Source organism: Ascaphus truei, chromosome 17 (assembly GCF_040206685.1).
Source record: "Ascaphus truei isolate aAscTru1 chromosome 17, aAscTru1.hap1, whole genome shotgun sequence".
Lineage (NCBI taxonomy): Eukaryota > Metazoa > Chordata > Amphibia > Anura > Ascaphidae > Ascaphus > Ascaphus truei.
This window is the reverse complement of record NC_134499.1, coordinates 10,952,118-10,979,902: the sequence shown is the minus strand read 5'-3', so window position 1 is coordinate 10,979,902 and position 27,785 is coordinate 10,952,118. Positions and strand designations below refer to the sequence as shown.

At 53.2% G+C, this 27,785-nt stretch overlaps 1 protein-coding gene across 1 annotated transcript; it reads right to left on the bottom strand.

The window, feature by feature from the left end:
- Positions 1 to 1,612: 1,612 nt before the first annotated feature.
- Positions 1,613 to 27,109, bottom strand: FOXRED2 (FAD dependent oxidoreductase domain containing 2). The gene is made up of 9 exons (XM_075573914.1): positions 26,870 to 27,109; positions 25,649 to 26,152; positions 24,131 to 24,382; positions 23,385 to 23,666; positions 21,381 to 21,547; positions 11,406 to 11,571; positions 9,472 to 9,716; positions 7,858 to 8,028; positions 1,613 to 2,815 (listed from the first exon to the last, which is right to left on the bottom strand). Exons 2-9 carry the CDS (start codon positions 26,149 to 26,151, stop codon positions 2,610 to 2,612), a joined length of 1,992 nt encoding a protein of 663 aa, XP_075430029.1. The 5' UTR covers position 26,152; positions 26,870 to 27,109; the 3' UTR covers positions 1,613 to 2,609.
- Positions 27,110 to 27,785: the final 676 nt, after the last annotated feature.

Sequence of the window (27,785 nt, the reverse complement as noted above, 5' to 3'; positions counted from 1 at the left end):
ATGAAGAAAATCATTATTTTTAAACACTAACAATAAAAAAAACATTCCCCCCTAAATCGAGCTGGACATGCTCAGGGGGCAAGGTGCTAACATTATATGTCATGGGATTCGTTTGGGGAGGATTGCTGCGTTAACATAAAGGAAATAAATGAGCACAGCTGAGACTGCACTGTTTCCACGCCTTAAATATTATTCATCACCCTTTAAGCATAGGTTTTCATCATTCCGCTCCCGGAGTGCTAGCCTTTGCAGTGGTTGCAGTTCTTTCAGCTGTATTTGGCCAAGACCATTGCTGTCTCATCTTCAGGAGTAGGCTTCGGCCCGATCCTCCCTGCTGCACGCGTGACTGGCGGTGCGGGCAGAGACTACAGCCGCTATCGGGGGCTCTAGGGGAGAGCAGGGGGGGGGGAGCCGTGATGCGGGGTGTGGCCATGACAGGGCATATCTGCCCTGCCATTGGCTGCCCGCCGACCACGATGCTGCATGGGAAGACACATTTCTTGTCTTCCCTGCCAGCGTACGCGTCATTGCGCTTTGCGCGCCCACACACACAGCCACTGGAACCTGCCCCATAGAGGGCTGTGCCGTGTGGCGCGCACGCTGTCGGACGCGCCGCCGTGACCACCGGGATTCAGCCGTAGAAGTGATGTTTAAAAGACGAGAACAGCCTTGGGGAGTCTATGATATTTGTGAGACTTGCAGTAGCTGTGTTAGTCCCAGAGGAGCGCAGAGTAATTACAGGGTAAGACACCTTGTCTTGCTCCAACCAGCGCGTTGTCCATTGATGACACAGATATTGGTTGTGCATGAACAACCTCCCCTTTAGGGAATGCAAAGAGCCAGTTCGAGCTCTAGGACAGGCACTAGTGATGCGTGAATTACGTCATCCAAATGTATATGTCGGGTACTGCCGAGAGGCATAATTACTGCGAAGATCCGCTGCGAAGAAGTGTAGTGGGCCAAATATGTTGAACAACAGAGGAAAAGTTAAGCACTCGTGGGGGTAATATTATAACCAGCACAGGTAGTCCAAAGAGTAATATGTTACCTATAAGGCCTCAATTATACCAAGAGCTGCAGCGCTATCCTGTGATGTCACCCTGCGCTGCCGCTGAGTGGCATCTCTATTATACCGGGGACACAGAGCAGAGGTGGCTTGGAATCGTGGCGGAGGCGTGGCCGTGAGCGATTCGCCCTCATTGGCTGAACCGCCCACGTGACATGGCCGTCGCCAGAGAAAAACTCATTTGAATGTGTCTTCCCCAGCCGTCCGCTTTGCAGTACGGCAACGCCGCAACCGTCGCCAGCGGTATGAGCACTTTAATTGTATTTATGCTAGTTTTTTGGCGCTGCGCACGTTTTTCGGTATAATCACGGCCTAAGTCGTAGCCAGGTTTGGAAGTCAATCTCCGTGCCTCCTACACTCACGCTGGAGAGTTTCTGCGACTTCTTGCGCTACACAGTCTCTGCTTCAGCTGGCCACCGTTCAACAGGTATGCAATAAGGATCAGTAAAGCCTGCGGGGGTCGCTCCAATCAGAGATACTGAACAAGAAAAAGCAGGAGATTGGTGGGACTGCGGCCCCCGTGAAAAATAGCGAAAACTCACCGGATAATTGAAAAATAAATATTTTTTTTATTAGTTACATGCTAAAAAAACACTGAACCGAAAATACAAACAGGACAAAAAAAATCTCCTCCCACCTGTTTCGCACCAGAAAGGCGCTTTCTCAAGAAGATGAAGAAAATCATTATTTTTAAACACTTATAAAAAAAAACAAAAAAAAACAAAAAAACATTCCCCCCTAAATCGAGCTGGACATGCGCAGGGGGCAAGATACTTATATTATATGAGGTCAACTCGTATGGGATCCGTTTGGGGAGAATTGCCGCTCTAACAAAGGAAATAAATGAACATAGCTGTGTTCAGGTGAGACTGCACTGTTTCCACGCCTTAAATATTATTCATCACCCTTTAAGCATAGGTTTTCATCATTCCGCTCCTGGAGTGCTAGCCTTTGCAGTGGTTGCCAACAGCTCTTTCAGCTGTATTTGGTCAAGAGCATTGCAGTCTCATCTTCAAGAGTAGAAATGTTTAAAAGACCAGAACAGCCTTGGGAAGTCTATTATTTGTGAGACTTGCAGTAGCTGTGTTAGTCCCAGAGGAGAGCAGAGTAATTACAGGGTAAGACACCTTTGTCTTGCGCCAACCAGCGAGTTGTCCATTGATGACACAGACATAGTTGTGCATGAACAACCTCCCCTTTAGGGATCTAAGCATCCATAGAATAAAATCTCATGTGCAACTATGAAAGTTACGGAGAACGTGTCTGTTCATCAGTAATCTCCAGAAGAGTTTGATGGTTGGAGAGCCGGAAGTGCCTCCAATGGTAATCTTCCAGCATGTGTGCTCCTGATTACTTTGTCTCAAGCTGGATCACACTCCAACATTTCAGACAAATCGCTTAACGGCCATATGGTTTCTCAGCGTGGGACTAATGGTGGTAGAAGTGGGATCATGATTCCAGCGGACACCATGGGAGTGTTCTCCATACCAACATCATTGGGCCATCAACGACCGATTAGCACTAGCCCTGCCTCCGAGGGGGCTCACAGTTCATCTCTCCCACTCCTCCCATCATTTGACTGGTCACCCCTTGACTTTTGACCTTTCTCGGTATAATCCTCCATGAGGCCGGCATCCTTAGCGTGCTGTCTCAGCTGCTCCGTCCCCACCAGGCCCTGGTTCTGGAGATACCCCTGCTGGCAGAAGATGGGCAGCTTCCGGTGTGTCAGGGCAAAGAGGAAACAGGATTCTGTGAGAAGCAAACAGAGACAAGGTCTGTGACAGCTCCACTTCTCTCACAGTCCTCTGATATGTCAGGGCTGGGATCTCACTGAAAAGCTGCACCAACATTTTGTCCAAAAACTATTATTTTAGTATTTTCTCCCTCATAGGGATTCACCCTAACCCAATAAATGTCAATGGCAAATTACAAGTTCCCCCTTATTTTACCCCAATTTTTCACGGATGGTGTAAATAACGCATTTCCATAAACTTTTGTCATGTTTATGAGACACCCCCCATAATAATTATTGAAATCCCTACTTTTTATCTTATTATATATTAGTGAAAGCACTGTATGCCTGTCTGCATCTTCCTGTGTCCCTAGGGGAAATCTCATTGGTCCCTTGGGCCGCCCGCCCACGCACATCTCTCATTGGCCTGAAGCGGAGTGACGACACACACACACACACACACACACACACACACACACACACACACACACACACACACACACACACACACACCACATCTCGGCCACACATACACTCTCTCTGTCCTCTCTCCCCCCCATCACACTCACCTCCCTCCCGCTCCGCTCGCCTCCCTCCCGCTCCACTCCCTCCCGCTCCACTCCCTCCCGCTCCACTCCCTCCCCGGCGGGGGAACAGGCTGCCACGCGGCGCGTAAGATGGCGGACCCCCTTCCTCCCTCGCGGCGCCGAGTGAGAAGATGGTGGCGGCCGGAAGTACAGGTAGGTGTCGCGTGTGTCGCTCCCCCACCTCCCCCCCACCTGCGGCGCCGCACGGAACTGAGAAAGGGCGCATCAAGGGACTGTGACATGTGTGTGTGTGACTGTGTGTGTGTCTGTGACGGTGTGTGTGTGTGTGTGACTGTGACTGAGTGTGTGCGACACTGCCCCCCCCCTCCTGTCCATAGCCCCCTCTCCTGTCCACTGCCCCCCCTCCTGTCCACTGCCCCCCCTCCTGTCCACTGCCCCCCCCTCCTGTCCACTGCCCCCCCCTCCTGTCCACTGCCCCCCCCTCCTGTCCACTGTCCCCCCTCCTGTCCACTGCCCCCCCTCCTGTCCACTGCCCCCCCTCCTGTCCACTGCCCCCCCCTCCTGTCCACTGCCCCCCTCTCCTGTCCACTGCCCCCCCCTCCTGTCCACTGCCCCCCCCCTCCTGTCCACTGCCCCCCCTCCTGTCCACTGCCCCCCCTCCTGTCCACTGCCCCCCCTCCTGTCCACTGCCCCCCCCTCCTGTCCACTGCCCCCCTCCTGTCCACTGCCCCCCCCTCCTGTCCACTGCCCCCCCTCCTGTCCACTGCCCCCCATTCTGTCCACTGCCCCCCCCTCCTGTCCACTGCCCCCCCTCCTGTCCACTGCCCCCCCTCCTGTCCACTGCCCCCCTCCCTCCTGTCCACTGCCCCCCTCCCTCCTGTCCACTGCCCCCCCTCCTGTCCACTGCCCCCCCCCTCCTGTCCACTGCCCCCCCCCTCCTGTCCACTGCTGCCCCCCCCCCTCCTGTCCACTGCCCCCCCCTCCTGTCCACTGCCCCCCCCTCCTGTCCACTGCCCCCCCTCCTGTCCACTGCCCCCCCCTCCTGTCCACTGCCCCCACTCCTGTCCACTGTCCCACCACTCCTGTCCACTGTCCGTCCCCCCTCCTGTCCACTGTCCGTCCCCCCTCCTGTCCACTGTCCGTCCCCCCCCTCCTGTCCACTGTCCGTCCCCCCCCTCCTGTCCACTGTCCGTCCCCCCCCTCCTGTCCACTGTCCGTCCCCCCCCTCCTGTCCACTGTCCGTCCCCCCCCTCCTGTCCACTGTCCGTCCCCCCCTCCTGTCCACTGTCCGTCCCCCCCCTCCTGTCTACTGTCCCCCCCTCCTGTCCACTGTCCATCCCCCCCCCTCCTGTCCACTGTTCGTCCCCCCCCTCCGGCCACTGTTCGTCCCCCCCCTCCTGTCCACTGTTCGTCCCCCCCTCCTGTCCACTGTTCGTCGTCCCCCCTCCTGTCCACTGTTCGTCCCCCCCCCCTCCTGTCCACTGTTCGTCCCCCCCCCCTCCTGTCCACTGTTCGTCCCCCCCTCCTGTCCACTGTTCGTCCCCCTCTCCTGTCCACTGTTCGTCCCCCCCTCCTGTCCACTGTTCGTCCCCCCCCCTCCTGTCCACTGTTCGTCCCCCCCCTCCTGTCCACTGTTCGTCCCTCCCCTCTGGGGAGAACGGAGAAAGAGGGAGAGAGAAGGGAGCGGGAAATTTAACTCACGGGCAACGCCGGGTCTCTCTCCAACTCACCTCTCCCCTTTGGCACTCCAACTCACCTCTCTCCCTCCCCGCCGGCGCTCCAACTCACCTCCCTCCCCGGCGGGGGAACAGACAGGCTGCCTCGCGGCGCCTAAGATGGCGGCGCCCGGAAGGACCCCCCTTCCTCCCTCGCGGCGCCGAGTGAGAAGATGGCGGCGCCCGGAAGTACAGGTAGGTGTCGCGTGTGTGTCGCTCCCCCATTTCCACCCCCCCCACTTCCCACCCCCCACTTCTCCCCCCCCCCCCACCTCCCAGAGCACGCTCTCTACGGCTCAACATCCCCGAGGAGCAGGAGGAGGGCGGCAGGGAGTTAATACCTCCTTTGTGCCACCAGGAGTCGGCGGAGGGCACGAGGGGGGAGAGAACCAGTGGCAGCCCGAGGAGCACGGCATGCTGCCAGGTGAGGAAATGCAGGGGGAGGAATCCATGCCTTTAACGCCCCCCCCTGCCTTTGACGCCCCCCCCCTGCCTTTGACGCCCCCCCTGCCTTTGATTCCCCCCCCCTTTGACGCCCTCCCCTGCCTTTGACGCCCCCCCCTGCCTTTGACGCCCCCCCCTGCCTTTGACGCCCCCCCCCTGCCTTTGACGCCCCCCCTGCCTTTGACGACCCTCCCCCTGCCTTTGACTACCCTCCCCCTGCCTTTGACGACCCTCCCCCTGCCTTTGACGACCCTCCCCCTGTCTTTGATGACCCTCCCCCTGCCTTTGAAGGCCCCCCCCTGCCTTTGACGCCCCCCCCTGCCTTTGACGCCCGCCCCCCTGCCTTTGACGCCCCCCTGCCTTTGACGCCCCCCCCCCTGCCTCCGGCCAACGCCGGGTATACACACACACACACCTCTCCTCCTCCCCATCACACTCCCCTCCCCGGCGCTCACTCCCCCTGCCTTTCACGCCCCGCCTCCGGCCAATGCCGAGTATACACACACACACACTGACTGACACACGTACTGACGCACGCGCACAACCCCTGGCAGCCACACGCACACAACCCCTGACAGCCACATGCACACACACCCTGACGCACGCACACACACACTGACTGACTGACTGACTGACTGACACACACACACTGACTGACACACACACTTACTGACGCACACACACACACACACACTGACTGACACACACACACTGATGCACACACACACACGCACACTTACTGACGCACACACACACACACACACACACACACACTGACTGACGCGCACACACACACACACACTGACTGACACACACACACACACACACACACTGACTGACACACACACACTGACTGACACACACACACTGACTGACACACACACACACACACACACACTGACACACACTGACACACACTGACACACACACACACACACACTGACTGACACACACACACACACACAGAGACTGACACACACACACACACACACACACACACACACACACACACACACACACACACACTGACTGACACACACACACACACACTGACTGACACACACACACACACTGACTGACACACACACTGACTGACACACACACACACACTGACTCACACACACACACTGACTCACACACACACACTGACTCACACACACACACTGACTGACACACACACACTGACTGACACACACACACAGACTGACACACACACACAGACTGACACACACACACAGACTGACACACACACACAGACTGACACACACACACAGACTGACTGACTGACACACACACTGACTGACACACACACACACACTGACTCACACACACACACTGACTCACACACACACACTGACTCACACACACACACTGACTCACACACACACACTGAGTGACACACACACACTGACTGACTGACTGACTGACACACACAGACTGACTGACTGACACACACAGACTGACTGACTGACACACACACTGACTGACACACACACTGACTGACGCGCGCACACACTGACTGACGCGCACCCACACACACACACTGACTGACACACACACTGACTGACACACACTGACTGCGCACACACACACATACACCGACCGACACACACACACCGACTGACGCGCGCACACACACACTGACTGACGCACGCACACACACACTGACTGACTGACTGACTGCCGCACGCACAAACACTGACTGCCACACACACACACGCACACACTGACTGTGTGTGCGTCAGTCACTCAGTCTGTGTGTGTTTGTGTTTCTGCGTCAGACTCACTGACGCGAGCACACACACTGCATGAAGCTGTAAAGGAGGGAGGGGGGAGACTGGATTGATGTGAATGGGGGACAAACAGAGAGAGGGGGGAAGAGAGAGAGAGGAGCGGGAACATTACATCCCAGGCAACGCCGGGTCTCTCAGCTAGTTATGAATAAATACCCTGTCTCAACATTTCCTCCTTCCTGATCTTATTCTCCTTTCTTCCTCTCCTTCCCCCTGATCTTATTCTCCTTTCTTCCACTCCTTCCCCATCTCTCCCTCAGTCAACATGCCCAGTCTCTCCCTTCCAGTCCATCTTCCACCTTCCCCTCCTAACTCCCTTAACCCCCTCTCCCTTCCTAACTCTCCCCCCAGTCTTCCTCCCCTTCCCTCTCACTCCCACCTCTCTCCCTCCCCCCCTACCTCTCTCCCCCCCACCTCTTCCTCTCACCCTCCCCTCAACATCCACTCTCTCTCACCCATTCTCTCACTTCCTGTCCATCTTCCCTTTCACCCTCCCCCTCTCTTCCCCCCCCCTTGCTCTCGCCATCCCCCTCTCTTCCTCTCGCCCTCTCCATCCTACCTGCATAGAAGGCCCTAAGGTCAGTCTGCAGGCAGTTCTCCAGGAAGCGGCGGAGGGGCAGCACATGGGAGTTGGGACTCGTCCAGTCTGTCAAGAAATCTTCCACCACGTGGTGTATTCGCTCTGGCCGCGGCAGAGGCCAGTCCTTGGGACGCAGCTTCATCTGCTGCTCTGTGGTTTGGGGAGGCGGATATTGTAGAAAACAAAAAGCACAGCCGTTAGGTCCAAACACGGATTTAATAGGATGTGATAAAGACCCCAGGACAAAGAAGTGAAGGAGGTAGGGGGGGGGGGGGGAGTTGATGTTTCCTTTAGATAGATAGGTGGGGTCAGTGTGGTGCCAGGGCTATGAAGTTGGGGGTGGAACCTGGTGGGGCTAGGTGTTAAAAGGGGGCAAATAGAAGCATTCACCCTCTTAGTCCTTCCTGCAAATTAAGTTCCCGCCCGTCCAGTTATGGGAGGGTTTTGTTCGGTTGGGTTATTTGTACAGACAATGTGAAAATGAAGGATACTAGGTGTGGTGTCATTTCATTCCTTGTCACAGCTGGCGGTGGAGGGCTCGGTCGGAATGCACCTTTAATGGAACCACCGGTATCTTGGTGGCTTATATGGTGGAGGAAGGCGGGGACAGGCCTAGTCTAGGGCAGTGGACCTGTTGCAGTCCTTCCATTTGGCCTAGGTATTCCCTACTAACCCGGCACGGATAGTGGATTAGAAAGGTGGTGGTTGGTGGTGTTTAAATGGGTCGGTGATCCAATGGTGGTGCAATCTGACCAGGCGATTGGTGGTAGTGTAATAATAAAAGCAGTAGCTGTTTAAAACACCACATTTCTGTCATGGTGGTATTTGGGTCAGGGTGGGATTTGGTGTTTTAGGTAAAAAGGGCACACAGTGGAGACCTCTTGCATCATGAGCAGCACCTAAGTTTGGGAGACATGAGACCCGTATTGCCAACCTGACTCGGTGTCTGTATGAGGCTGTGTTCAAACCCAGTGCAGGGAGGATCACAATAGTTCTGTATCTCTACAGATAAGGGAGACTTTGAAAATCAGAACTGAATCCCAACAATGATGGAACCAGGTTTAAAAACGGCAGACCTGTCTTACTGATTTGGCATCAGACCTAGTGGCGAATCTACCATACGAGCAGCCGGTTCGGCTGTAATAGGGCCCACCACCTGTAGTGACCCATCCTTCACAAGCTGGAACTCTGTCCCGGGACTCATTCTAGCAGCTGGAACAGCGTTCCAGCATTTCTAAAGCCCATCCTCTCTGCACTCCCTCCCCAGGCCCTACCTGTAGTGCCGAGACTTACCTGGCAGCAGCGGAAGCCCGACCAGACTGTCTTAACACAGAAGTTAGGCCCCACTGGAAGTTGGCCCCAACTTTTGCAATCACTGCCGGGCTGGGCTCCCTCCATCGCCTACAAGCGCACCTGCTTCACGGTAGGCCCCGGAGGGAGAGGCGAGCTTAATTCCGCCACTAGTCAGACCCACTGATTTTTTTTAGTATCAGCTGTCTCATTCATTAAATAAAGCGTTCCCCATTAAAATACCCATAACGTATGGATCCCACCAGCTGACATCCTGAAGCAGGGCTGGGCTTTAAACACTACCTGTGGGCAGCTGCGTGTAGTAATACACCACGGGGTGCAGGAAGTTCGACTGCCAGGCTGCCCTCGCCTCCCCGACAGCACGGTTGGTGTGGAAGACATCTTTATCCGGCCCGGAGAAGTTCTTCCCGTATTCCATCATGATGACAAACAGACCAGTGTCGTGCACCTTTCTGCCCGTGCGCTCTTCTAGGTCAGGAAGGATACCTCCTGGGATCTCCTCCAAGTACTCAAAGTCAAGGGCGTCCCTGAGGACACAGGGAGACGTGTGGACATGTCAACCATCACTGATCTTCCGAGAGAGTCCCCCTCATCTACAGTCTCAGTCATTTTCCACATCTGTCCCATTGACTTCAATGGAGTCTCACTCATACAAAATAACCACTTTTCCATTCAAATACAATTTTCTTTTTGCTCCCAAACCTGACAAATCTCACTGATTTGGGTCTTTGGAGATTGGATATTTCTGGAAGGGAGGTGGACACACACTAGGTAATATTTTTTTTTTTTTAAAGACATATATATGGACAAAGCAAGGGTGGTGATAAATGATCTGCGACAAGGAACATTTAGCCAATCTATTTTTCATGATTGTGTAGCGATTGTGTAGCTGAAGGTTCTGAGCTTTAACCAATGAGGACACTCTGCTCCCAGTCCCTGATATACATAGGTATAAGCAGTGCAGCTGGTCTACATCGGGTACAGGACGTGGAAACCAGGTGCGGTAAGTGCTAAGTAGACAAGTAGTTTATATACATGTGGACACAAATGCTATAAATATGCCGGGAAGGACCAGTATATATACTGTATATAGAACGCTTGGAACCTACATAACTCCTCTCCATGAACCAGAATCTCCTAAACCTACACACAGCGTATTGCGGACATGCCGACTCACAGCTGTTCTGAAAGTCTATAACGGAGTCTCAGTGATATCACAATGTTTCCGTGTTACTTTTAGTCCAGAACACCCAAATTTCCCTGATTTTAGTCCTGGGAAGTTGAGAACTCTATTTTCTTTAGTAACAAAGAAGGGGGGGGGGAGTAGGGGGTATGATACCTTTTATTGGACCAAAATAAATTATTAAAGAGTAGCGGGCATTGCTCCTTTAACTAAAGAAGGGTGGGGAACCGTGTTGGTCCGTCCATGTAGTAACAAAGGGAGAGGGAGTAGGGGGTATGATACAGTTTATTGGACCAAAAAGTAGTTGATATGTTGAAAGCTTTCCAACCTCTCAGGATCGGGTAGGACCCGATGAAGGACCCTGAGAGGTTCTAAAGCTTATAACATATCAACTACTTGTTGGTCCAATAAACTGTATCATACCCCCTACTCCCTCTCCCTTTGTTACTACATGGAAGGACCAACACGGCTCCCCACCCTTCTTTAGTTAAAGGAGCAATGCCCGCTACTCTTTAATAATTTTTTTTTTTTAACCGGATAGGAACCGCCGAGTCCGCTATTTTCAACTCCAGGGAACCCCACGTGACCGAGATACTTACCGCTGAAATGACCAGGTTTAAATCTCCCTTCCAGGGGAAACAAAATGGCTACCAAATGGCAGGCCAATAAGAAGCTACAAGGTCATCGATTGTGGCTTCCATATTGGACGGCCATCTAAAGCCCCTTTAAAAAAAACCAGGAAGTAATACCGATAACTTCACCAGTATCTTGTGAACCAGGAGGTCCGCGGAACTGAAAATAGGGGGGGGGGGGGTCACCTCCAGTGGACTAGCTTTGGAGGTTACCATGGTAACCTTTAAACCACTCCATTTTAACCTCCCGGAAGCCTCAATATTTCAAACGTTTATATCCCCTGATCGGAGCATCGGATTTTATAAAGGAAAAAAAACCCGGAATGGGCGAGACGAGCGCTCTGAAAGTAAGCCACGGTACAAAGGTAGGAAGACCTTCGTCGGATGGGGGGAGGACTCACTCTCCAAGGAGAACCACGTCGGCCAGGACGTCAAACATCTGGTAGAGCCCCGAGGCTTCGTTCATACGTTTCAGGAGGACATGGAGGAGCTGGGAGACGGGGTAGGAGATCGCCGGCCAGCGGACGCGGTGGTAGCGCTGCTCGGTCAGGCGATGGACACATCGAGCTGGGAGAAGACGACATACAATATTCTCAACGCACGTTTCGAATGCTTTGGATTTTGATGTATGTTGGGCCGAATCTGCTAAGGAGTGCTACGTCAGGAGACACTTACCAGCGCGTAAACACAAAAAACAAAACTGTGCGCTACTACCTAACTACCTATAAAGTTTAAATGTATATATATATATACAGTGCAGTGACTATACCATCAATTTAGTGATAAAAAATTTTTTTTTAAATTAAACCACAACTCCCACAGTGAGATAATTATACATTAAATAATAAGTGCCACATAACCGTGTTGGGGATAATGGCGTCTGCAGCTGTAAACGCAGGGGTGGCTCAGCACCCCACACACACTTCCCTGAAGAAGTAGTTAATTCTACGAAACTAGTTGGATGTAACATTCTATTGCCTTATATCTGCTTACATTGGCCTTTGTATTGGCCTGTCCTGTTTTTATTTCATCCTGTGTGCTGTTTTGGACACTTGTGAGAGACTTTGTAAGACTGTTCAAACTTCCCTATTGAATCCACCACTGCTGCATCGTGGCACGCTGAGGGCACCCCAGCAAGCTGCGTTTTAACCTCTGTGCAGAGGATACACCTGCCGAGGTACAGGAGCAGCTTCATATCGGCCAGGAAGCAGGAGCGATTTCACCGAGCCCCAGTACCAGCTGCTGAACCTGGCTGCATGAAGGGAAATCCCCTTGGGAGTGAAAGACTGACGCCCTGCCCCAGAATCAACTGAGCTGCAGCAGCAGAGGGAAGCAAGCACCCGATTCTACAGTTAACAGCTGCCGAGTGGTAAACAGTGTGATACACACTACATGCCTTTTACCAACCTTTTTCATGTACGCAGATATATTACCCCCTTTTTAATTCTATAATATATTGTTGAATTTGCTTCACTATTTGGCGTTGTGCGCTGTTTTCTTTTGTTTCCATTCACTTACCAGCGCGGCCTGGTAAGTACGGCTGTGAGGTGGCCTTCCAGCATAAAATACATCTTATGAAATATTAGACTGTAAGCTCTTCAGGGCAGGGACGCCTCCTGTTACTGTTATGTATGAAGTGCTTATTTCTATTATGTTATGAATGACTGCTGTGAAGCGCTATGTACAGTACATGCATCTATCTGTACAAATAAAGAGCGATAGATAGATCAATTGTGAGCACATTCACATCTTAGACAGATCTGCAAACCTGGGTTTTTTTGTCACTTTTTTCACCCACCATAGCTTATTATACATATATATATACACATACATATCTACTATATATTTCTGAAAGCACTGTATGTCTGCGTCCCTAGCGGCAATCTCATTGGTCCCTTGGCCTGCCCGCCCCCGCACCTCTCATTGGCCTGAGGCAGAGTGACAGGCAAAAACACACACACACACCCCCCTCACACACACACACACACCCCCCCTCACACACACACACACACCCTCACTCTCCCCCGTCAGTTGGACCGCAGCTCACCTTCCACACACACCCCCCCCCCTCCTCTCCCGGTGCCCCTCACTCTCTCCCCCCACCTCACCCAAATCCCCACGCTCCGCAACATCCCCAACCGCACCATCACCCTCACCGTGCGCCGCGGCCCTCCTGCTCAGCAGCAAACTCCAGGCTCCTCCCCCCTCGCGGTGCGGCCCGGGCCTTTTGCTCTCCCCCTCACGTGCGCCGGCTCCCGGACGGAGGGGAAGCGCGGCGCGGGTCTTCTGTCACTCTTGCCCCCCCCAGCTTCCCGAACTCACCTCCTGCCCCAGCCAGATGCCATGGGGTCAAGGTAAGTCACCCACCGTCTGACACCCAGTCACCCACACACCCACCCAGTCACCCACCCACTCAGTCACCCACCCACTCAGTCACCCACCCACTCAGTCACCCACCCACTCACTCAGTCACCCACCCACCCACTTAGTCACTCAAAAACTCACTTAGTCACCCACCCACCCACTCAGTCAAGTCACCCAAACCCAGTCACCCACCCACCCAGTCACGTGTCAAGTCACCCACCCACTCATTCACCCAGTCACCCACCCACCCAGTCATGTGTCACCCACCCACCCACTCAGTCATCGACCCACCCAGTCACCCACCCACGCACTGTCACCCAGTCACCCACCCACCCACCCAGTCACCCACCCACTCAGTCACCCACCCACCCACGCACCCAGTCGCCCACCCACCCAGTCACCCACACACTCAGTCACCCACCCACCCACCCAGTCACCCACCCACTCAGTAACCCACCCACTCACTTAGTCACCCAAAAACTCACTTAGTCACCCACCCACTCACTCAGTCAAGTCACCCACCCACTCAGTCAAGTCACCCACCCAGTCACCCAAAGTCACCCACCCAGTCACCCACCCAGTCAGTCAGTCAGTCACCCAGTCACCCAAAGTCACCCACCCACCCACCCAGTCAGTCAGTCACCCACCCAGTCACCCACCCACCCAGTCAGTCACCCACCCAGTCAGTCAGCCACCCACCCACCCACCCAGTCACCCACCCAGTCACTCAGTCACCCACCCAGTCACTCAGTCACCCACCCAGTCACTCAGTCACCCACCCAGTCACTCAGTCACCCACCCAGTCACTCAGTCACCCACCCAGTCAGTCACCCATTCAGTCAGTCACCCAGTCAGTCAGTCAGTCACCCACTCACCCACCCAGTCAGTCTCCCACTCACCCACCCAGTCAGTCTCCCACTCACCCACCCAGTCAGTCTCCCACTCACCCACCCAGTCAGTCTCCCACTCACCCACCCAGTCAGTCTCCCACTCACCCACCCAGTCAGTCTCCCACTCACCCACCCAGTCAGTCTCCCACTCACCCACCCAGTCAGTCTCCCACTCACCCACCCAGTCAGTCTCCCACTCTCCCACCCAGTCAGTCTCCCACCCAGTCAGTCTCCCACCCAGTCAGTCTCCCACCCAGTCAGTCTCCCACCCAGTCAGTCTCCCACCCAGTCAGTCTCCCACCCAGTCAGTCTCCCACCCAGTCAGTCTCCCACCCAGTCAGTCTCCCACCCAGTCAGTCTCCCACCCAGTCAGTCTCCCACCCAGTCAGTCTCCCACCCAGTCAGTTTCCCACTCACCCACCCATTCAGTTTCCCACTCACCCACCCATTCAGTTTCCCACTCACCCACCCATTCAGTTTCCCACTCACCCACCCATTCAGTTTCCCACTCACCCACCCATTCAGTTTCCCACTCACCCACCCATTCAGTTTCCCACTCACCCACCCATTCAGTTTCCCACTCACCCACCCATTCAGTTTCCCACTCACCCACCCATTCAGTTTCCCACTCACCCACCCATTCAGTTTCCCACTCACCCACCCATTCAGTTTCCCACTCACCCACTCATTCAGTCTCACACTCACCCACCCATTCAGTCTCACACTCACCCACCCATTCAGTCTCACACTCACCCACCCATTCAGTCTCACACTCACCCACCCTCACCCAAAACCACCCACCCACTCACCGACCCCACCCACCCACTCACCGACCCCACCCACCCACTCACCGACCCCACCTACCCACTCACTGACCCACCCAGTCACCGACCCCAGTCACTGACCCACCCAGTCACCGACCCTGAAAAAGTCACCCAGTCACCGACCCACCCACCGACCCAAAGTCACCCACCCACCCAAAGTCACCCACCCACCCAAAGTCACCCACCCACCAACCCAGAGTCCCCCACCCACCGACCCAAAGTCACCCACACACCGACCCAAAGTCATCCACCCCCCGACCCAACTCACCCACCCACCGACCCAACTCACCCACCCAACCACCGACCCAAAGTCACCCACCGACCCAAAGTCACCCACCCACCGACCCAAAGTCAAACCGACCCAAAGTCACCCACCCACCGACCCAAAGTCACCCACCCACCCACCAACCCAAAGTCACCCACCCACCAACCCAAAGTCACCCACCCACCCACCGACCCAAAGTCACCCACCCACCGACCCAAAGTCAAACCGACCCAAAGTCACCCACTCAGTCACCAACCCACCCACCCACTCAGTCAAGTGTCACCCACCCACACACACAGTCAACTCAGTCACCCACCTAGCTGTCAAGGGGGGGGGAAGCCTAACCCTGTCGTACGCCCCCCCAAAATTACATCCCGGGCAATGCCGGGTCTCTCAGCTAATATATATATATATATATATACAGTGTTCGACAAACCTATACATTTGCTCGCCCCGGGCGAGTGGATTTAACCCCCGGGCGAGTAAATATTGGCCCAAGCAGTACACGTTTGGTACTAGGTGGCAAGTAGTAAAAAGTAGTGGTCCTGTCTCTGACTTTTTTTTAACATTGGGACAAAACTCTTTGGAATGTATTTGAGAAAGATTTGTATGTTTTTTATAATAGCATATGGAAGTTATAAACATTAAGAATGTAGAACAGGAAGCTGTCATGTTGAAACTTTGGTGATGTCATGTACGGGACAGGAAGCTGCAGGTGTCAGGCGGCCGCGTCATCTCTCAGAACTTTGTACTCTCCGCAGATGAGTCAGATACAATGTAACTCAATGATCCCGCAGCAGGGAGACCCCTAACCCGGGGGGCACATCGCTGCTAACCCAGCCTCGTACTACAGTCCCACGCAGACCCCCCTGTCACAGGCAGAGCCGTAAGTGACCGCACAGGAGGTGACCGCTGGACGGCAGAGAGACCCCTAACCCGGGGGGCACATCGCTGCTAACCCAGCCTCGTACTACAGTCCCACGCAGACCCCCCTGTCACAGGCAGAGCCGTAAGTGACCGCACAGGAGGTGACCGCTGGACGGCAGAGAGACCCCTAACCCGGGGGGCACATCGCTGCTAACCCAGCCTCGTACTACAGTCCCACGCAGACCCCCCTGTCACAGGCAGAGCCGTAAGTGACCGCACAGGAGGTGACCGCTGGACGACAGAGAGACCCCTAACCCGGGGGGCACATCGCTGCTAAAGGATCTCCGCCTGACATTAACTTTTTATATTAACCCTTTGTGTGCCAGAGGGGCCACAGGGCCAGTGTTCAACGAACTCCTCTGCCACTTGCGATCAGGTGACGGATCTATTAAGTTATCCGTGACGGCGCGAAGGGGGAGGAGTTACCTGCTCTCCGTCCGCCATCAGTGCAACTCGTGTCAGGAAGCCATCTCCCCTAGGAGAAAGACTACCCTGTGGCCAGGATAAAGAGACGTGCGCTCACGCGGCGTGACGTCACGGTCTGCCCGAGCAGGAGCGACTTGTTGTCCTGCCCACTGCGTGCTGGGGGGGGCGGGGGGGGGAGGCATCATTTCACTTGATTATTTTAATTGATATTTGGACCTTTCTTGATATATTAAAGCCCACAATTATTACCTTACATAACCCAGACTGTGCTACAACGCTGTGTAATGCGGCAGGCACAAGGTGATAGGGATCCATGTTAAGGCCGTTCTATAGTGTGTGCGGCCGTGCGCGCCTGTGTGAACGCGCGTGCACATGACGCACGCTTTTTGTGTGTATGCTGTGAGCGAGTGGGGTACTGTGTGCATGTGTGTGTGTGTGTGTATATGTATGTATGTATGTCTTTATTTGTATAGCGCCATAAAATGTACATAGCGCTTCACAGTAGTAATACATGTCATATAAATAACAAATATAAATAACAGATCATGGGAATAAGTGCTTCAGACATACTGTAAAAGTAACATTAAGGAAGGAGTCCCTGCTCCGAGGAGCTTACAATCTAATTGGTAGGTAGGGAGAACGTACAGAGACAGTAGGAGGGAATACTAGTAAGTGCGTCTGCAGGAGGCCAAGCTTTGTGTCATGTGTCCATGATTATCCAGTGCTACTCATATGCTTCTTTAAGCAGATGTGTCTTAAGATGGGTCTTAAAGGTGGATAGCGAGGGGGCTAGTCGGGTATTGAGGGGAAGGGCATTCCAGAGGTGTGGGGCAGAAAGTGAGAAAGGTTTAAGGCGGGAGAGAGCTTTAGATACAAAGGGGGTAGTAAGAAGACTTCCTTGAGAAGAACGCAAGAGTCGTGATGGTGCATAGCGAGAAATTAGGGCTGAGATGTAATGAGGGGCAGAAGAATGTAAAGCTTTAAAAGTGAGCAGTAGAATTGAGTGTGAGATACGCGATTTAATCGGAAGCCAGGAGAGGGATTTCAGCAGGGGAGACGCTGAGACAGATTTAGGAAAGAGTAGAGTGATTCTGGCAGCAGTGTTTAGGATAGATTGTAGGGGAGACAGGTGAGAGGTAGGAAGGCCGGACAGCAGGAGGTTGCAGTAATCGAGACGGGAGAGAATGAGGGCCTGAGTCAGAGTTTTAGCAGTTGAGTAACAGAGGAAAGGGCGTATCTTTGTGATATTGCGGAGGAAAAAGTTTTAGAAACGTTTTGAAAATGAGAGGAGAATGAGAGAGAGGAATCAAGTGTGACCCCTAGGCAGCGTGCTTGGGCTACTGGGTGAATGATCGTATTTCCAATAGCAATGTGGAAGGATGTAGTAGGGCCAGGTTTGGGAGGTAGTATAAGGAGCTCTGTTTTTGCCATGTTAAGTTTCAGTCGGCGGATGGCCATCCAGGATGATATTCCAGAGAGGCATTCAGAAACTTTGGTCTGTATAGCAGGTGTAAGGTCAGGGGTTGAAAGGTAAATTTGTGTGTCGTCAGCATAGAGGTGATATTTAAACCCAAAAGATGTGATTAGGTCACCTAGAGAGAGTATGTAGAGAGAAAAGAGAAGGGGTCCCAGGACAGAGCCCTGGGGTACCCCCACAGAGAGATCAATAGAGGAGGAGGAGGTGTTAGCAAAAGAGACACTGAAGGTACGATGGGAGAGGTAAGAGGAGATCCAGGATAAAGCTTTGTTCCGAATACCAAGAGTATGGAGAATGTGAAGGAGAAGAGGGTGGTCCACGGTGTCGAATGCTGCAGAGAGGTCGAGTAATATGAGCAGAGTGTAATGACCTCTGTCTTTGGCAGCGTGGAGGTCGTCAGTTATTTTAGTGAGGGCTGTTTCAGTAGAGTGAGCAGTGCGGAAGCCAGATTGTAGAGGGTCTAGTACAGAATAGTACAGAATACGTGTTGAGAAAGTGTAGCAATCGAGAGAATACAAGACGTTCAAGGAGTTTGGAGGCAAAAGGCAGGAGGGAGACAGGTCGATAGTTAGAAGGACAGGTAGGGTCAAGCTTGCTGTTTTTGAGTAATGGTATAACGGTTGCATGCTTGAAGGATGAAGGAAAGGTACCAGAGTAGAGGGAAGAGTTAAAGATCTGTGTGAGCATAGGGATTATAGAAGGAGCAAGAGGTTTTAGGAGATGGGAGGGAATGGGATCAAGAGGGCAAGTGGTAGAGGGAGAAGAGGAGATCAGCAGTGATACATCCTCCTCCGAGATAGCAGAAAAAGAGTCAAGAAAGACAGGAGGAGAGTTGGGAAGCATTGTGGGATGGGAGGAGGCAACAGATGGGATGTTCTGCCGTATGGACTCCACCTTTTCCTTAAAAAAGTCAGCAAAGTCCTGAGGTGAGATGGAGGAAGAAGAGGAGGCAGCTGAGGGTGGTCTGAGTAGAGAGTCAAAGACAGAAAAGAGACGGCGTGGGTTAGACTTGTGTGTGTTGATTAGTGATGAAAAGTAGGTTTGTTTAGCCTGAAAGAGGGCAGAGTTGAAACAGGATAGCATAAATTTGTAGTGAATGAAGTCTGCGAGCGTATGAGATTTCCTCCAGAGGCGTTCAGAGGAACGAGTGGAGGAACGCAGCATGCGTGTGTGGGAGTTTAGCCAGGGTCTGGGGTTAGAAGGGCGAGGACGGCAGAGAGAAAGTGGGGCATGAAGATCAAGAGAGGAAGATAATTCAGAGTTGTAGTTCCTGACCAGGTTGTCAGGGTCTGAAGCAGAACTGAGAGAGGAGAGGGAGGAGCGTAAAGTGGAATCAAGAGCTGGTAGGTTAATAGAGCGCAGGTTTCTGCAAAAACGAGGGCGAGATGGAGATGGAGATGGAGAGAAGCGAGAGAGAGAAAATGAGATGAGGTGATGGTCGGAGAGAGGAAAAGGGGAAATGGAGAAGTCGGAGAGAGAGAAGTTTTTAGTGAAAACCAGGTCTAAGTAGTGGCCATCCTTGTGGGTGCTGGCTGCAGTCCACTGTTGAAGGCCAAAAGAAGAGGTTAGAGAAAGAAAGCGGGAAGCCCAAGGGAGAGAGGGGTCATCAATGTGGCAGTTGAAGTCCCCAAGGAGAAGAACAGGGGAGTCTGAGGAGAGAAAGAAAGAGAGCCAGGATTCAAAGTGAGAGAGAAAGGCAGAAGGGGGATGAGTAGAGGAAGGTGGGCGATAGATGACCGCCACATGGACCGGGAGAGGAGAGAAGATCTGGACTGTGTGAGCCTCGAAGGAGGGAAAAGCAAGAGAGGGGGGAATAGAAACTGTTCTGTAACGGCAGAGAGAGGAGAGCAGGAGCCCCACGCCTCCACCCCTGCCACCAGGGCGTGGAGTGTGGGAGAAGGAAAGGCCACCATAGGAGAGGGCAGCTTCCAGAGCAGAGTCAGACTGAGTGAGCCAGGTCTCAGTTATAGCAAAGAGAAGCAGGGAGTGAGAAAGAAAGAAGTCATGCACAGAGAGGAACTTGTTAGAAAGGGAGCGAGCATTCCAAAGGGCACAGGAGAAAGGGAGAGAGGAGGGAGGGTGGCAGGGGATGGGTATGAGGTTAGAGGGGTTGACACCAGAAGGAGTAGAAGTTGCATGTGGAAGGCGAGGACGAGAGCAAGTAGAAATAAGGCAGGGACCAGGATTGGGAGAGATATCCCCAGAAGCAAGGAGGAGACGCATGGACAGAAAGAGAATGTGAGAGGATGATTTGTAGGGGTGTGTTTTAGTGCAGGCGGCATAACTGTGTGGTGACAGAGGGCGCAGGTAAGAGAGGAGTTCATGTGAACTGAGAAGTGGTGAAGTAAGGAGAGATGGTGAAATATGAATAGAGTTAGAGACATGATGAGGCTGGTGGAAGGAAGTGCATAATTTGAGAATAAGTGAGGTTACAGTAAATATAAAAAGTAAAGGTGGCATCACAGCAATAGTAATGTGTTGAGATGTGTGTATATGTGTGTATGTGTGTGTATGTGTGTATATGTATGTGTGTGTATATGTATGTGTGTGTATATGTATGTGTGTGTATATGTATGTGTGTGTATATGTATGTGTGTGTATATGTATGTGTGTGTATGTAAATAAATGTAAAAATAAATACTTTAATACACACACACACACACACACACACACACACACACATTTCAGTGGCGGTAGCAGCACAAATGCTTTCTTTTCTTCATCCTCTCCCCCGTCGGCCGGTTCCACGCTCACTGCCGCACGCGCTGCACCATTATAGAAAGGCTGACTAACCTCAGCCAACTAAAACTGCCGCACGCGCGCACGCAGTATAGAACCGGCCTTACAATGGACAAGAAGTACAGAGCGACTCCCTGCGAGTGCTCATGTGCACGCCATTACCCAGAATCCCTGGCTGCAGCGGAAGCACTGTATGCTGGGGGATAACGGGGAAGGGCAGGGTGGCAGACCTGGCTGGGACGTGTGAATATGCTCACAGGGGGTATTTGTATTGTCCGTACATAAAAATGATTCAGAGATCGCAGTCTTCCTTGGTTGTGCGGCTCTGAGACCTAAACATCAGTGCTCTGCAATGCGCTGCAGGCCTCTCTGCCAGGGACACGTTTAAGGAGTAGGGGGAGGGCCGGAATTAACCCCGTAATAGTCAGGTGCGGATCAAGGGGGGCGGGAGGGGGATCACTCACCAGTGTAGCGGAAACCGTGAATAAATCCGCCGGCAGATTTGCGGAAGTCAATGGCGTGGCTGGCAGCGCCCACCACGAAGAGCCCGGGGGTGTGCTTAGCTTCATAGCTGGGGGTTAGCAAGGGGTATTTCCTCTTTTGGCCGGACGCTGGCTTCAGCCTCATAGACCTGAAAAAGGTGAAGAAAAGCCCCATTTTAATCTTTTTAAAACCGCACAATCTGGTTTTATCAGCTTTTCGCTGTCCGGGAGTTTAAAATGGCCACCACAATGCTACGTGTCCGTGAAACATTGTTGCGTCGCTGCAAAAGACGGAAATACAGGGGCATTTCATACGGACATCATCATTATCCATTGGTTCGCCAGCAGTGATGTTGCTGGCTGCCATTTTAACCTCCCAGGTTATAGCCGAGTGTTCTGGCCAACACGTTAAAGGGGCAGTCCCGCATTATGGTAACTGTCAAAATGAACTCAGTGTAATTGTCAGAAAGATTTATCCGTATTTGCTTAAAACACTAACAGGTTCTCCCTTTTCTGAGGGAACGCTGAACATCACCAAAGGACATTAAATAAAGATTGTGAAAACCATCCAATGTGTTCAATTACCACAAAAATGTCAAAAATGTAAATAACAGGCGGGAAAGTATCCTTTTTTTTTTTTTTAAATAGGCCATTAAAAACACTTTACTGCACGGATACTCAGAAGAGAGCCACCATTTTAGAATATAATAAAGATCTCAGGAAAACCAGTGCACACATATACTACATACCATGCCCCTAGGCAGGAAATCCCTACACAACCACAGCACCCGAGAGGCAAGAGCAGTAATGGAGTTTATGCAAAAAGATCCAGACTAGTAACCATGACCTAGAGCACGGGAGCGCAAACTTGTGAAGCTGAGCCCCCGTCTTCCCTTCCCCGGCTCTCGTTCCCCCCCCCCCTTACCTTGTATCCGCGTCAAATGACCCGCTGAATCATTTGACGCATGTGATGTCACGTACCACATGGCCCCGCGGGGTCATTTGACACCGCGTTTCCATGGCGACGTGTCACACCGCCGGCTGAATCCTGGTAAGTAAACAGTTGCAAGGGCCTCACGCAATCCCCCGGCATTTAATTACATGCCTGGGGGGGGAAGAGTGCGGGACCTCTGCAACCGCCCGCGCCCCCCAAGCAAAATCTCCCGCCCCCCCCCCCCAGTTTGCGCAGCGTTGAACTAGAGAGTGGAGAACCATATTGTATCAGGGGACAATAGCAAGCAATACAAACACAAAGACTAGGTACTGGGGGGGACGGCGGAGACGAGAGAAAGTCGGCGGTGGTAACGCGGACGCAGGAGTTGCTGTTAATTACTAAGTATTCATTGAACTCACCTTTTATTTGTTTTACAAGTTCTAGGAAATGAATGTATTGCAGATAAAGAGATGTTACATTGAAACAATGCTTTGACCAGGGTTTAATAGTTTAGCTTTATATAAAATACCCAGAAGGAAGTCACACAAACAGGTACGTGGAAAATAATCTGTTGCGACCAAAGAAATATTGACCATTTATGATCTTAACAAATGTTGACAAACATGTAAAATGCAAGGCTTTCACTAAAAAATACTATACAAAAAAACAAACACTTTACTGCAGACCTGGGAGGGACTTATTTTATCAGGGTCTGTCCGGTGCTGTGTATACTGTCAGCGCAGTTTAACCTTTACAGTGCCAGGGATCCGACAGCAGCAGAGTGTAATGGGACTTCCGCATCATGTGATCAGTCCTGGAGTGATCACATGATGCGCGCAGGCCTGCGGTGCCGGAAACGGAAGGGGCCTCCATTTCCCGTTGGGTTGGGTTGGCCTCTCACCGTTGGAGCGGTGACCCCGATCTCACCCTAAAAAAAACACCATGACCCACCTGGTACAGTATAAGTACACGCTGAAAGGTCATATACAGAAACCCCAAAACCTTCAACGTATCTTATCAACAAGCGGGCAAGTGTCCCAAGAAAGCCCTACCCGTCAAAGATGGAGAAGTCAAACTTCCACCCCAAGCAGCGGATCACTCGGTCATAAGGCTCCCGGGCTGCGAAGTTATCCAGGTGGTCCTGCGGGAGGGCGGCAGGGCCTGTGTCCGTGTGATCCCCCGCGTGGTCTGCGTCCTTCTTCAGGTAGTACTCGTGAGTCACGTACAGCTTGCCTACTTCATCCCGGACTAAAGCCAGGTCTGACAAGTCTCCCTCCAACAGGCCGTCCAGGGATTTCAGCTGGTACGTGTCCAGGAGGCCATTGTTGACGGCTCTGTCGGGGGCGGAATGGACAGGTGACATGCATGTCCCTGCCTGTGCCATCCTGTCTCAGGGATGCCCAGTTGATGCCAACTCTTCCGAGAGAGTCAGGACTAGTGGCCCAATCCACCCCATCTCCCACCCAGCCAATCTTCCCTACGTGATTGAGGTGGTATTATACTAGCCCAGCAGCTGTCCTTATCAGAGAGCCAGTAAAGATAAGGGGAGGGGGAGAGAGGGGGCTCTGCCTGTGCAAACTCTTGTAGAACACACAGTGACAGCAGACAGAAGGGAGCAGCCGGAGATCAAACCCCCTCCCAAGTCTCAGCGTGTCTACAAATTAACTAGTGATATAGAAGTACTTAGAGGTGTCGGATTTGGGTAAATAAGGCATCAATCACCCAGATGTCACCCCTATTAGTACACTTTGGTCCGAGAAGGGGTTGCCCCTTTAACACACGTGCACAACTCACTCACCTTAAATCCCCCACGTAGTGTGTGGCCCAGGACAGGCGGACCCTGGAGCGTCCAATCATGTGTATGAAGTTGGTGACCCCTAGGATGTTCTCGGCCGTTTCGAAGGCAGCGTTCCCGCGTCCCAGAATCAGGATGTTCTGCCCCGTGAAGTTCTGAGGGTCTACGGATACCGTCTCATATCCTTCTGCATACTCCGAACCAGGGAAGCCCACCAGGTTAGGGAGAGACAGGCCGGTGGCGACCAGCAGAACACTGCAAGAGAGAATCCGTGACACCAAACTGTGGCACCCCTGTGGCTGTAGGGGAAAGTAAAGGTAGCTGGTGAAAAGAATGGTTTTCTGTTTACATGTTACGGCAGAAGTAGAGTACCCATGAGTGTATCTACAGGTCCCCAAACCTGCTGCATTCATTCTACCACGTCCGACTGAAGACAAGGAGTCTGGGTAGTGACATGCAAATGAGCCCAGGGTGTAGCACTCATCAGGAAACAAGCACAGGATTAAAACCTGCGTCAGTGTGAGTGTGTGCGTGTGACTGCGTCGGTGTGTGCGCGTCACTGCGTCGGTGTGTCAGTGTGTGTATATATCACTGCGTCACTGTGCGTGAGTGTGCATGTCACTGTGTGTGTGTGTGTCACTGCGTCACTGTGCGTGGGTGTGCATGTCACTGTGAGTGTGTGTCACTGCGTCAGTGTGAGTGTGTGTCACTGCGTCATTGTGCATGGGTATGCATGTCAGTGTGTGTGCGTACCACTGCATCAGTGTGCGTGTCACTGCGTCAGTGTGCGTGTCACTGTGTTGGAGGTGCGTCTCCCTGCGTGTGGTGGGGGGTGCATCCCCCTGCGTGTGGGGGGGGGGTGCATCCCCCTGCGTGTGGGGGGGGGGGTGCATCCCCCTGCGTGTGGGAGGGGGGGAGGTGGATGTGTCACTGCGCGTGGGGGGGTGCGTGTCACTGCGCGTGGGGGGTGCGTGTCACTGCGCGTGGGGGGGTGCGTGTCACTGCGCGTGGGGGGGTGCGTGTCACTGCGCGTGGGGGGGTGCGTGTCACTGCGCGTGGGGGGGTGCGTGTCACTGCGCGTGGGGGGTGCGTGTCACTGCGCGTGGGGGGGTGCGTGTCACTGCGCGTGGGGGGGTGCGTGTCACTGCGCGTGGGGGGGTGCGTGTCACTGCGCGTGGGGGGGTGCGTGTCACTGCGCGTGGGGGGGTGCGTGTCACTGCGCGTGGGGGGGTGCGTGTCACTGCGCGTGGGGGGGTGCGTGTCACTGCGCGTGGGGGGGTGCGTGTCACTGCGCGTGGGGGGGTACGTGTCACTGCGTGTGGCGGTACGTGTCACTGCGTGTGGCGGTACGTGTCACTGCGTGTGGCGGTACGTGTCACTGCGTGTTCGTGTATCTGTGTGTGAGCGTGCATCAGTGTATTAGTAACTTGTGCAGGGGGATGAGAGTGCCAGTTGCTGACATTCGGGCTGAGCACGCCACGTCCCGCGTCCGTATTTAGGGGTACCAGGCCCTGCACTGACTTGCACTGATACACCAGCCCTGCCTGGTCCCCCAGGAGGAAGTAGTGACCGTTCCACGCCGCGGAGTTGGATTCCACTCGTACACGGCTGACGTTAGCCCCATACCGCACCCGGAGTCCCGCGCTGAAATCCCGCAGGTACCGCACCATGTCATCCGCGTGGGGGAAGAACTCGTGGGAGTAACGTCCGAAGAGGAGGCGCCCGTCCCGGCTCAGCAGCGAGTTCCAGTCATGGCGCAGGTTGAACTCGCGGTTGCGGCGTCCCGTGAAGCGCTTGTTGATGCTGATGAGCTTCCGGTGGCGCGGGTAGCGGACGAAGAAGCTGCCGGGGCCGTCGCTGCGCTCCAGGACCACGTAATCCCTCCCAGAATCCTTCAGGAACGAGGCGGCCTGCAGGCCCCCCGGGCCGGCCCCTAGAACGCAGTAATCGTGGGCGATGAGGTCCGCGGAGAGGCACGAGGCGCTCAGGAGGAGGAGCGCGATGTGCCGCACACCTGACTGCATCCTGCATTAAAATGAAAGTAGTGGTACTGTGCTAAAATGCAGGACAGCAGCATCAGACCAGGGTTAAAAACCTAACAAGCCCCCCCCCTCCCCTTCTATAGTGCCGACAGTGTATGCAGCGCTATACAAAGAATTTTACGGGCGATAGGAGTCCCTGCCCCGATAAGCTTACAGTCTCATTTTGTAGCTTGCGGCACATGGAGGAATCCGGTCTTACGCAAAATCACCCACTTCAAAGGGCAGTGATCTTACCACTAAGGAGATACTCTACATTCTCAAACTGTATGGTTAGGGAGAGCCACAATGCATCAATCTCTATATAGATTGTAAGCTCTCCGGGGCAGGGATTTCCTTTCCTGTTGTCTGACCTTGTTTGTTGCACTTACTGTGTCATAATTCCCTGTATTGTCACTTTTATAAAGCGCTGAGCACACTGTGAGTGCTATACAATGATACACACTGTACATCTGGTTGCAGACCTGCCTAAGACATGCAGATGAGCATACAGCTATATTTGCATATTTGCTTTCCTGTGGAGGGTTTTTGTCACTTTTTTTACTCACCATAACAAGTATTATTATATATATATATATATATATATATATATATATATATATATATATAAAACAGGTCCACACACATGCATATATTTATACAGATGCAAAGACTGGTACCGTATATTACACCTGTAAATACACAGCGTATATTATATACTCACCCAACTTCAGGGAGCTGCTTTAAGACTCTCCCTTGCACATATCTGCAATGCTACATAACTCAGACAGGTCCCCTAATCTGCCTTCCCCCGTCCTCGTACAGCATACAGTGATTCCACTGCAGCCAGGGATTCTGGGTAATGACATGCAAATGAGCACACATCACGCTGTCCGCAGTGTGCTGATCACAGCCCTGCCCAGGGACACACTGTATCACCAGCCAGGATACAGCCTACCACAGAGACGGGGATCGGGCTAGAGAGTCTCCCGTGCAGAAAGGCTCGGTGCTCCCGGAGGAATCCCGCGCTGCTGTGGGGTGATGGGAGGCACGCAATAAAGCCTTAACCCTTTGCTGCCTAGGACAGGGGTGTCAAACCCCTGAGAGGCTGGTTACATCTCATTGGACTTAATGCGTTCCATACACAAATAATATAAAGTAGCATGGTTGTATGCTAGATCCGTGCTCCCCTCCTCACCAGCTTCTCCCCCACATTCTCCCCTCCTCATCAGCTTTTCCCCACCTCACCAGCTTCTCCCCCACATGCTCCCCCCTCACCTGCTTCTCTCCCACATTCTCCCCCTCCCCAGCTTCTCCCCCACATAATCCCCTACTAACCAGCTTCTCCCCACATGCTCCCCCTCCTCACCAGCTTCTCCCCCACACGGTTCCCTCCTCACCAGCTTCTCCCCCACATGCTCCCCTCCTCACCAGCTTCTCCCCCACATGCTCACCTCACCATCTTCTCCACATGCTCCCCTCTCCAGCTTCTCCCCAAAATGCTCCCCTCCTCACCTGCTTCTCCCCCACATGCTCCCCTCCTCACCAGCTTCTCCCCCACATGCTCACCTGCTTCTCCCCCACATGCTCCCCTCCTCACCAGCTTCTCACTCCTCTCCAGCTTCTCCCCATATGATCCC

Excerpts from the sequence above, each read along its gene's own strand:
- FOXRED2 (XM_075573914.1), bottom strand. The coding sequence starts at position 26,151 with ATGCAGTCAGGTGTGCGGCACATCGCGCTCCTCCTCCTGAGCGCCTCG. Across the intron at positions 21,548-23,384 it reads GACTTCTCCATCTTTGACGG|GTCTATGAGGCTGAAGCCAG; the intron begins GTAGGGCTTTCT and ends CACCTTTTTCAG. Across the intron at positions 9,717-11,405 it reads GACGTGGTTCTCCTTGGAGA|GGACGCCCTTGACTTTGAGT; the intron begins GTGAGTCCTCCC and ends CTGTGTCCTCAG.